The 12,194-nt window shown below is 43.2% G+C and overlaps 1 protein-coding gene across 7 annotated transcripts in view; it reads right to left on the bottom strand.

Annotated features, from left to right (window-relative positions):
• LOC125700672 (CREB binding protein) overlaps positions 1 to 12,194 on the bottom strand; it is an 80,163-nt gene that overhangs the window by 42,515 nt on the left and 25,454 nt on the right. For all 7 annotated transcript variants that reach the window (XM_048961729.1, XM_048961731.1, XM_048961728.1 and 4 more), the window contains 2 exons: positions 5,443 to 5,692; positions 4,824 to 4,937 (listed from right to left, as the gene is read on the bottom strand). In XM_048961729.1, the coding sequence (XP_048817686.1) occupies positions 4,824 to 4,937; positions 5,443 to 5,692 (364 nt within the window). The remainder of the gene's footprint in view (positions 1 to 4,823; positions 4,938 to 5,442; positions 5,693 to 12,194) is intronic.

Below are 12,194 nucleotides of genomic sequence, written 5' to 3'. Positions count from 1 at the left end.
TCAGACAAACGTTCCTGCAGAAGGAGCACAGTGCAGCGCTTCCAAAGGGCATTCTGCCAGGAAATCCTGCACCTCCCCAGGATTCCTCCATCTCTGAAATCCTCAAAACGCACAAGATGTTTAAGAGACTCACGCCATCTAAGATGCCTTTGCTCTAGCGTAAGCCAACAAATAGGAAGTCCCAAAGAGGTTAAACCACACACTGCTTGTGGCACTTTGGAATTCCAGAGGCTTTGGAGGCTGCTGTGACTGCAGAGGACCGATTTGGGACCTAACAAATGAGACTGTAAAGAAAAGCAGAAGAAAGGATGGTATTTCTTGAGGAAGCTATGATAAAAACCCATGTGCTTTCAGTGCTGGTTGTAAATCCAAGGCCCATCTCCACAGATGTGGCACAGTGACCACAGGTGAAGCTTAAGTTTGCAAGCAGGAAGAAGGCATCCAGTCACCGCACTGAGGTCAGCCAAGTGCCTCCCCCCTCCTTGTGCTCTTTCATGAGATTAAAAAACAGAACAAAAAACAGTTTTCTTGGAAAACTGATACCACCTAAAGAAAGACGTCCTGGCAACCTGACAGACATCCACGTTGTGGGAGATGAGCACAGGCAGCACACAATTTGAAACAGTGGTGATTTGCAAGAAGTTCCATGAGTGTGCACGTACCTACTGAAGCATGCAAAACTCCCAACACTCAGCCAAATGTTGCTCCAGTGCTTCAAACTGGAAGAGCTTCTTACAGGACAGCCTGTGTTCTTCCAGCTGCTGGTACACTTATAATGCTGAGATGAGGGCTCTGACTGCTTGAGGTCAGAGCTTCTGTCTTTTATAGCTCAATTGCAAAATGTATTAAGTCTTTTCACAACAGAAGGAATCTGATTTTCAATATGTTTTCTTTATTTTCAGTGCCTTTTTTTTTTTTTTTTTATAAATATATATATGAATGCATGACATCATCTCAATCTGTCCAACAAGATGGAGGAAGACAGTATTAAATTCCACACTGGACAGATCAAGTGCAAATGCAGTCCTCTGTGACCTATGCCAGAGGAAATCGAGCCAATTAAAATAAATACGAAGAGTAAAACAGACAGGAGTTATCAAATTAGCTTACTTACTATACAGAGCAATGTCTACTGTGATTTTTCATTAACTGATGCTTCAGACCTTGCTAAGTTCAAGACAACTCCATCCACACTCAAATACTTTACAGACAACCAAGCTTCTGTTACAAACTCCCATGTTCATGGACCTTAGCACTGGAGGTGCAGACAAGCAGAAGTAAAGCAGCAGTTGCTGAAGCCTCCTTGGGCATTTGCATTAGGATGTAATCTAAACGACCAAGCACTCCTGCCTGCAGGATTCCTGCATCAGTGTGCAAAGGGGATAACACTACCTTAATGTAACTAATGCATGTTTTCTAGAGGCAGCATCCCATCCCACACTGACAAATTTTAAATTCAGAATCCAAATGCCATTCTAACTATGAATGTCCAGCACTTCCCTAACCTGGCCATCTCACCAAAGGGAAAACATCAATAAATTTGTGATGTCTGCTCTAAAATGTTTGTTTTACTTCCATGTTCTGGAATTAAAACTCATTCAGTGCTGAAGTGCTCTGTCCTGCAGCTTCGCACTCTCATCATTGTAGCCCTTCTTAGAGGCTGGAGCAAAGCCTCTGCTGGGAACCTTGATTCACCTCAGCCTGTCCTGCACCCAAAATGAGGCAGGTGTACACAATGTAAGCATACATGACTGCTGGACTGAAGGCTGTTTCATGAATCAAATCCTGGGTGAATAAAGAGGACATGTGCAACCTAAAATATCAGCATTACGTTTTATCAACGATGCCATTGAAACTTTTTAAGTTAAGCATTAAACTAAAAGCCTTCACATTATATTGTCATTAGTCAACAGATGGAACTTCAATGAATAACTTCTAGCTGGTAGGTCACCATTCCACATGATTTCCAGCATTACAAGTTGGGGGAGGAGGGCTGAAATGGCCATTTTGTTTGCAGAACTTGTAGTTACTGACACTAGGACTCAAGCAAACTGCATTTAACCCCCAGTTTCCACAGGAAACAGTGAACAAGCTGCTGCTCATCACCTCTCAGCAGACGTGTTTCCCTAATACCTTCCTTCTCCTCCACAGGTCAGCTCCTGGATATCTGACATCCACAACTTCCTTTTTTTGTCCATGCTCCGTAACTTCCTCCCTCAGCCCCCTAATACTGAATTCCTTTTCCCCCATCCCATTCCTCTTCCATCTTCATCCCTCAGTCCATATCTTCTGAGTTTCAGGCCCTGCATGCTCTAAAATGGCGTTTTCAGATGATCGGTCATCTCTCATTTACTCTCTTAATTAATCTCTTTCCATCCTCCTCATATTTTTCTCCATGATCAATAATGCCTCATTAATGCTCCAATAATAAAGAAGTACTTCTGGTCAAAACCAATCCTCCAAACCCCAAACACCTGTACCAAATTTCAGGTCATTGCTTGCAAACACAGCAGCCTTTAGCCTGTTCCAAAGAAAAGCTTACATTTAGTGTATGCAAAAAAAAAAATATAACAATAAAAAAGTTATTCTGCAGTTTCTCCCTAGACCCTACCAGACAGATACACGGCACACGTGAAAAGTGCCATTAGGAACAGGAAAAACATTTCAAACTTGTCTTTTGCACTGCAGCTCATAATGGCACAAATGTGCCTTGAAAGAATCTGACATGGAGTGGAGTGAGACACCTCTAAAGAAACAGCTCTGTTCTAACAAACTGCAAACCAGCAGCAGGCATAATGTTCCCAGCTTATTCTGCCATACGTAGATCCCTCTCTCTTCTCTCAATTCGTAGATGCTGTCATTATTTGTTCCTAAGAGAACACCCATTCTCTTCAGTTCTTACACTAACACAACTTAGGTCTCACCTGGTCAAGCAGAGCATTTTCAAATGCACCTGTTAATGTAAATTACTTAAACTTCCTTGGATGTCTCAGAAGTGTTACACCACATAGCACAATTAAACCAGCAGTTTCAGCATTCATCTTTAGCCTTCAAACAACCCATGAGGTCTCACAGGTATGACTGACACAACTCAGGGTAACAAGACTTGCACACTGAACAGCACAGATTCACGCCAAGTGCTGTTGGATTATCAACTACTTGAACAGAGGCAGATTTTGTACGTATTTTCTCCTGCCTACAACAGGAGCAGCAAAGACTGTATTTATTTATCCACTGTAATTCTACTGCAGTCAAAACACGATGCGTTCTATTACATCTCACAACCGAGTTACCTTTAAAGGACTGCTTTTTGATTAAATTGCCAACTCTTTTGCTAGGTTCTGTGAATGATGTAAAAGCAAACACTACCCAAAACAGTTTTCTACTGAAGCCTGTATTAAAACAAAAAAAAAAAACAAAACCACCAACCAACAGCAGAACAACACAAACAATTCTACTGTGTTTGATAATAACTGTGCTGCCTGGGTATGTTATGCACAGACTGTGCCATACTGGAAAGCAAAGCTCTTTTTCAGAGACCAAACATAACAAATCAGGTGCAACACATTGGTTTTCACACACAAGAAATATTTTGTTTGTGAAGGAGAAGTGGTAAAACAAAAACAAAATCCTTACTTCCAAAGCAGCTCTATGACTTAATTTTTTAAAAAATTAATATTTTTGGAGGGGAAAAAACTCTCCTGGAATTACAATGACAGCATCTTCACTGGTTAATGTGGACAGACTTATCAGCTGTTCTCCCCTTTGCCTTCATCTCACCAAACCTAACAGCTCTTCTCCATCCTCCAGGTTTATTAGCTTTCCTCACTGTAGCCTCCACCTAAATGGAAATTAGCAGAGTACTTCCAATACAAATCTAATGTACAAGCTGCACAAGTCCTTCAGCTATTCCCCACTTCTTAACCCTTGTTTAAATAGCCTTAGGGTGCAACACTACTTAGACTTCTAAAACTGCTGCATCTCTGCAGTCAAATGTTCTACCTCAGCACAGTTCAAAAGGAATCTACCAGCCTAAGTTCAGTATTTTCTGTTTCAGAGCAAGAGGGAAGAAACACCCTAGGAACTGACTGTCCCTAAACATCAGTAACAGCTAAGCCATAATGAAAAATAGGCATGGGCAAAAACATGATGGTTTGCAGACTAGTCAATACCAACATCACATAAGCTCACCAATTAAGATGCCCAGACCTTATCTTTTTCCTGTATAAGAATACAGTTCTACAAACATTTTTAATTACCGTTAAATCAACACAGTGATATTCAGAGAGCTAGAGCACCTCTCCTATGAAGAAAGGTTGAGGGAACTGGGCTTGTTTAGTTCGGAGAAGAGAAGATTCTGGGGAAACCTCATTGTGACTTTCCAATATTTGAAGGGAACATATAAACAGGAGGGGGAATGATTGTTTACATGAGTGCATAGCGATAGGACAAAGAGGAATGGATTTAAATTGAGATGGGACATTTAGGTTGGTTATTAGAAGGAAGTTTTTCCCCCAGAGGGTGGTGAGGCACTGGAACAGGTTGCCCAAGGAGGCTGTGGATGCCCCAGTCCTGCAGGCATTTAAGGCCAGGCTGGATGTGGCTCTGGGCAGCCTGGGCTGCTGGTTGGAGACCTGCACACAGCAGGGGTTGGAACTGGATGAGCACTGTGCTCCTTTGCAACCCAGGCCATTCTATGATTCTATGATTTAAGTTATTTCTGGCAGCATGAAAAAAAAAGTAACTTCATTTATTCTTACACTGCACATGTGATTAACTCCATTTTAACAGTATAACTTCATTGTGACAGAACAACTACTCACGCTGTTGGTTTCTCTTGTCACTGGCATTTTTCAAGGGAAGGCACACAGGACAGTCGTGCCGAGTACAATTCTTCCAGTGGGAGATGATTTGTCTCGAAGAAGCACAATGAGCAACTGTGACAAGGAAAGCAGTAAGATTAAGGTCACTTCCTAGATAACTGGTTTGAATAAACTCTTCTTTTTCAGAGCCATTCTACTTCCTCCTCTACAAGCAATTATTTAAATACAACTAAACACAGCTAAATGCAACTAAGCATTTTTGAAACAACAATGTCATTACAAGTGTAGGAAGCAAGTGCTAACATTTAAGACATTCTATATGACTGAGTTATAGGCAATTCCACGTGAATATTGCATCCTCTTTATACAAAGAAGACGAAAGACCCTCAAGCCTACTGTTGGTGATATCTTACTTCTGGAAGGCAAATACTGCATTCTGTTCTAAACAGAAAAATGCAGAGATCAGGAATTGAAACCAGGGTAAAGGTAATGAAAAAGGGAGTTGTGTAATTAAGAACTAGTTATTCCAACTCATCTGCGTTGAGCACAGGGGTCTTCTTGAGAAAAGAGAAACACTGCTGACAGCTGCCCAAGGAACAGCAGTTTTGTCAGCCCTCACCTTGACAGGCCTTCCCAGCCTGGCAGTGCGTCATGTGGTTGAGGACATTCTTCATGGTTCGGCAGTGTGGCAGGGCACAGGCTCGCACCTCTCCGTTGGCCTGCTCACGCCTCTGACATTTGTGGGCATGAAGCAGCAAAACCAACTGCTGCTGGATCAGTTTGCGCTTCTCCGGGTCTGCTGTGGGCCCAGTTGCCATGGCCTGCGTTGGTACAATCCCCACTTGCTGCACTTGACTTTGCATCTGGGACTAAGAAAAAAAAGTCAGCTTAGCATCAGGTCTCCAAATCTTAATTCTGACCTTCATCTTCTATAGTAATTTGAGCATCACAAGCCTGCCCTTACATGACAGGCTCCAAGGATTATCACAGCGTTCTGCAGCATTCTCAAGTATTTGGTATTCTCATTTCAGAACAACAGAAATATGTTGAGGAATTCTTCTGTTAAAACATCTGCATTCAATATTTTAATTAAAAAGCCAACTACGAGTCTTCCATTTATTAGATAGATTGTAACTGCAACAGGTAGGAGCTCCTGTATTATGTTTTACTATTATTGGCAGTACAAACACAGTATTAGACACTTCAACCCCAGTTTACTCTACGTGAAAGAGGTCAATAGAAGAAGACCACAACATTTACACGACTGTCTCTATATGGTACAGTGACAAACAGTGGATTTTCCAAGCCTAAATTAGCATTTCTGCTCTTCACAAACGAGCACTGACATTCCTTTCATAGCAAAAATGTCCAAGGTTACGTGCATACAGTTCACCTCCAGGAAGGGTCAACTAAATCTGGACTGCATTACGTCTCCCCAAGTGCTCTAGAGTTTACTACGGAGCAATGCTAGGTTGTGTCAGCTCTTCGACTCTGCTGCTTTCTATATCTAGCATCCATTCCTCACAGCCACACTTCTGCAGCAATGCTCACGTCCTGCCTGACAGATCCAGCACACACACACTCAGATCTTAAGCCCACGACACGGCTCCTAAAGGACTGGCAATGCTTCCTCGACACGTCCTTCCTTCAGCACACACTTGGGAGTTTCTAAATTACCTACCTTCTGAAGGACAACAGATGCAGAAACCCTATCTTTAGGATGTTCTTATCCCAGAGATTATTCCACTACACTGAACCCACTCACCTGCAATAGCTTCACTAGGAGCAGCAGATATGACAGAAATGCTTAAACCTTTACGACTCAGAGCCTGAGTTAATCTCATGGATAAAGACAGAACTACACCAAGGAACACCTTGATTACATGTTGTTACCAGAATGTTTTAAAATCAGGTTACCAGAAAAAAGACTTCACCAATTCCCAAGCTACCTAAGAAAAGCTGCTGTTTAAAACACACAAGTACAAAATAACTACAGGATTACACTGAGAAGGCAGCAGGTGAAACACTTCAGCGCTTTCTACACAGCTACTGACCAAAGCCTGCTTCCTACCAGAGAAATCAGCCTTACATGACAGAACACGCCGTCAGCAGCCCTCCTACTTCTGACCTTTGAGAAACATTTTTCTGGTAGGACTCCCCGGAAAATACAGTAAGAAAAAAAAAGAGGCCGAGGCAAAGCAATCTGCTGACGCTCCTGGGGCACGCAGATCTAATTTTTAAGCCTTCAGTTTCTGCTGTGAACAAATGCATGTGAGCAGACAGGTTTTGCTGAAACAGTCTGTAGGTCACAAATAGGAAATAATTAGTTCAGCCAATCTGCAGAAAAATACGAGACCGTGCCAAAGAAAATCCTGTTGGAAGTGATGTTTTCATCCCAGTCGAAGAATTGTTTCCCTAGCCAAAATCCAACTTCTGTTACAGCTCTACCAGCTAACAGGCACCATCACTGCTTTGTCAGCACCAACACAACGCCCAGAGCCAAAGGGGTTTTCTGAGCAGAGAAGAACAAGCAATCTTGATCAAGCTGAGAACGTCTGCAGATAGGAACAACCACAGAACACGGAGTACTACTGAAACTCAACAGGGTTCTGTCAGTCACTATTCCAACCCTGCTGAGTCCTACACTGCAAATACCGTGATTTCTTTACCATCTCACTTCCAATGCATGGCTGCTTGAGCAAGTTGGTCTCTTCCCTTTTGCCTTTCAAGAATGGCAATCTGCAGGACCAGTGCAAAATGGGAGATGCCAGGAAGTTACCCCCAAAGGACACAGACCCTGCAGAACAAGCAGGAGCCTTCACACTGTTCACCCAAATAACAAACACCCCTCTTGACCAAGCAGGAAATTCAGGCGCTGCTGCTCCTGCAGTGCTTCAGCTCTCAGATGTGCAGGCAGGAGACAGTTTTGTTTCTCTTGCCACCTTGCTGATCTCCACCACAAATCAAACATATCAGTAACTGAAAATCTGCCAACAGCCTCTGACTGACAAAAGCTTTGTTGACCAGATTTCTAGAAACACAGTAATGTGACCCTTCTGTAGCATACAGTAATGATTAAAACCATTTAAAATTATGGAAGCTCTACATTCTGCAAGATAGCACTGCCCTGTGCCTGCCCCAAGGAGCAGAAAGAGCCTGTGCTTCTGGGTAGTGCAGGCACACAGGTATCTCATGTTCACGGATGTGGAAGGATGGAAAGTGCCCTGGCAGCCTCACCAAGATGACCACTAACCCTCTGAGTTTTGGTAAGCTTGTATTCAGAAGCATCAACACCCTTTCTTGATATCAAGCACCAGCTACTATCCCTCTGAGAAAAGCCAGCACTGATTTCAGTAGCACTGGCAACCTCTCAACAGGTAAACAGCTTCACTCATAAGTCAGTGTCTGTCAGTCACACTTTCATATAGCATTGAATTTTTACAATAGACTTCCATAAATTCTTCTTATACACATGCTCTACCCTTCTCCCTGATAACTACTAGAAAACTACTTCCCACCATCACTCTGTTAGACTAAATTCTGCATTAAAAAAAAGTCTGTTAGTTCTTTAAGACAAGTTTGTGGTCAAAGTGAGTCCAGAGTGAGATGATAAAGGAGGTGCAGTCACAGCAGATGCCCATTTGGATTGACACAATTTGCTCTGCAGACCTTTCACTGCCCTAACCAGAAGACACCAGCAAATCAGTTAGCACTTTATAGTTGGGAATCTCTCAGTTTGTGGATATCCAGGGCTAAGAAAAGGTGGTTATTTACCATTCACAAAAGCTTTGTTACATGCGATCCACATGTGCATTCTATCAATTAAGCCTTTAAAAACACCAAGCCTCACAGTGTCTGCAGGAAGCAAGGCTGCGTTCCACCTCTGCTCACATGTCACAGAGACAAAGGCAAAGCATACCTGAAAGAGAACCCGAACCAAACACAGCCTCACAAAGTAGTTGTCTTCTCTGTGAGGATGTCAGCTTTGGTGGCACGTCAGCCTGCCAACAGACCGAACCTGAGAGCCTGCAATGCAGCTTGCAAGTGAGAAGAGAGGCAGGATGCCACTTCTCAGCTCCCACACCCAAAGCCGACACGATGCACCCTAATATGATCAGTGTGTTTGGAATCCAATACTTATTTCTCTATTTTAACAGCTTTAGCAGTGCTGTGGCTGGAGGCAGGGCTTTCATGTCAAGAGTGAAGAGCAAGATTTCCATCTTTCAACTTTACACCAGCCAACTTCCACCTCTGAAGCTGGTACTGGGGAATGAGCCTTTTAAGACCTCATAGTAGCCACAGAAACGAGAAGGCTCCTACAGTCCTGCCACAGAAGGAACCTGAACAGTTTGTCCTCAGTGGCTTTTAACCCCCGAGAGAGTTTTCTTCCAAAAGCAGGAAGTACCACACTGTTATGCAGTTGAGTGTGCTGGGAATCAATGTCTGTCATATGGGTTCACTTTTGGAGTTTTATTTCCTCGTCCCTGCAAGCTGTTTGAAGAGCAAATGGCAAGAAGTGCACATCAAATACGTGTTTCAAAGCAACAAAAAAGGAAAAAAACACACACAAAAATTTGCAAAGTCCAGCTCTTACAGCCAGGCAGTGACCTGAACAAGATTTTAAGAAGGATTTATACAGGCTTCACTGGGTGATAAAACAAACTGAGGAGTGATTAATATTACACCCCCAAGTAGCAAGTCCATGGACAGCAGATGAAAGAGAAGTCATTAAGTGAAGGAAAGCTACGTTCATCAAAGTTCTGATCACCTCATCTGGTGGAACAGCACAGGGGTGGCACTGGATGTTCTCCGCCATGCTTCTCCTCCTCTTCAGCTCTTTGTCAGCCAGGCATTGTACCTACAGATGGTACAAGAGCTAGGAGATCCCATAGCTCCACTTGTGTTAATTAAACCTGGCTTTGGAGCCTAAAAGCTTTCTTCCTCTATTTAGCAGGCCCACAGCAAGACATCTATTACACCCTCATCCCCATCTTCGCTAAAGACCCTTGTTTTCCTCTCCTCTGATCAAAACCATTAACAAAGAAATCCAAAGGACACAAAAAAAAACAGAACTGAGAACTCAACCCAACATTCAAGGCATGCAGCCCAATAAGAGATCAGGAAAAAAAGAGCAACAGAAGACAAGCTGCTCAAATTCTAAGTAGAGAACTGAGGATACATTATTTTGTTAGCTTTCAAAAAGTAATATTCTCTCAACTCCATCTGCTGGTCAGGAGGGTAACGGTGAAACCACGCTGGTGGCAGCCAAACTTCATCCACTGCACCTCTAACCCTCAACAAAACACCAGATTCACTGTGATGGCCATGAGGAAGCTGCCCTGGAATACACCATGCTGCACACACTGCAGAACTGCAGCCAATTCGATGGGAGAGCCCAGCAGGGCTCCCCTCACTGACTGTGTGCCCCAGAGCTCGAGCACCCTGCAAACAGCAGGCTGTACCAAGTGCAGGCATGGCTCACTTCCTCCATCCAGAAAGCCTGGATCGCCTTCACTGCAGCCAAGTATGGCCAAGCCGGTATCAAACAAGTTAGTTACACAATCTCCATTTGTTGTTTTCTTTGGAAATGAGCCATCTGCTCAAGCCTTCAAGCTGCACATCCTGTAAGGAGCCTGAGCGTTCTTCCAGCAGCCTGACAGAGCAGTAACTACAGCTGCCCACTCCAGGAAGCTTCCAAAAGTCAGAAACATGCAATGAAAATGTAAGTTGGGAGTTTTGGAACTTCAGGAGCTGTTCTATACGTTGATTTTTTTTTGTCCCTTACCTGGTAAAATGGGCCATCAATTCAGTAAAAAAAATCCAGGCAATCAGCCCATAAGAAAAACTGACACAATCCCAGATCCACTACTATACTGTTTGGCCCCACAACCAAGAAAACAAAAAACAAGAACACCCAATCCACCCTGCTGGCACTGAATATGAATACCTTAAAGCTGACCTCTTAATCATTTTAATACCGTAAGGTTTGTTACTTCTTTCCTAATTAAAGAGATTATACCAAATGTGCTTCTCAGGGCTCAGAGTTAGGTCACAGAGCAAAGCTTCACCATTCCATAACTCCTCTCTCTGATTCACACGCTCTTGTTGGTAATCAAACTATTTAATGCCTGCTGGAATCTGGTTTCTCAACCCAGACACGCCATATATAACCAGTGGTTTCATTCACATGGGATTGTTTCTCACACAGGATATTATTGTGGGGGCCCTTTAAGATAAGGGCAGCACAGGGAGCTGGTTGGCAAGATAACAGTTCCTGTCAATTAAAAAAAACTGGAGGTCCTTTAAACAGAAGTGACAAAGCAAGGGGATTGCAGCGAGAAGATGGGGTGCTGCACCGCTCCTACTGTATGCTGAGTAACACAACGGCCCTTGGAAGGAACAGCATATGGCCATGTGTGCACCATGACCAAACAGTTACACTGCTGCCAAGGAAAGGTTAAATTTTAACGTGTCTGGCATTTATTTGTTTTAAATTCTTGGCTTTACAATAAAACATTCAGATGGAAACTTCTGGTATTTTAAGCTGAAAGTTCCACCCCCATGAGGAACAAGCTCTGAGCCTGTGCCACCAGTAAGTGGGGCTGGGACTGCTCAGCCACAATGGCTCTCTCTCTCTCTCTCTCCATACTGGACAGAGGAGGAAAGAGATTGGACATACGAAGCTTTTTGACACCCAAGATGGTTTTGTTTGCTCCCTTGGAAATCTCGTATTTTCGACATTTTAAAGAAAAAATGCAACTGAAAATACTAAAAAAGTTTCCTCCATTTCCCTCTGTCTCTTGGTAAAAGAGGGAGAAAGGAAGCAAAGTTTCTTCTTTTACTTCCTCCCCCATCAGTAGAGAGCCTCGATGGCAACTGCCTTTCCTTCACTTCGTCTGAGTATCTGCCACTTCCCCTGGGCCAAGATGGGTGTGCATTAGGAATAAGGTTTCCCCAGAACCAGCTGTTCAAAAGAGCACACAAGCAGGCTTCAGAACCATCCAACCACTCAGATACCAAACTCTGGGCAGAACTTCAGATTCTCTGCCGAATCAGGGAGTAATTCATTTGCTTTGCACTTGATCCTAACTTAAAATATTTTTAAAACAACATCATTAGAGCATGCAGCTCTTTGTCTTCTACAAACATTCCGTACGAGTGCAAGTGGCACTCTGAACTCATCTCAATTCTAGTTGGCAGCTCCTTTCCATAATCAGAAGCAGTAAATTACAGATGATGAATTACACCAAGATGTTACAGTGCAGCTGAAGGAGAATTAGGAACTGCTCCTCTAAAATTCAGGAGAAAAGAAGTTTACCACATGCATTCCTGCTCATAAATCGCCTTAGCAGCTGCAGGCAGGTAGCAAAT

The sequence above is a fragment of the Lagopus muta genome, chromosome 15 (assembly GCF_023343835.1).
Source record: "Lagopus muta isolate bLagMut1 chromosome 15, bLagMut1 primary, whole genome shotgun sequence".
Classification (NCBI taxonomy): Eukaryota; Metazoa; Chordata; class Aves; order Galliformes; family Phasianidae; genus Lagopus; species Lagopus muta.
Note: the sequence above shows the minus strand (reverse complement) of the source record. Positions and strands in the feature narration are given on the sequence as shown.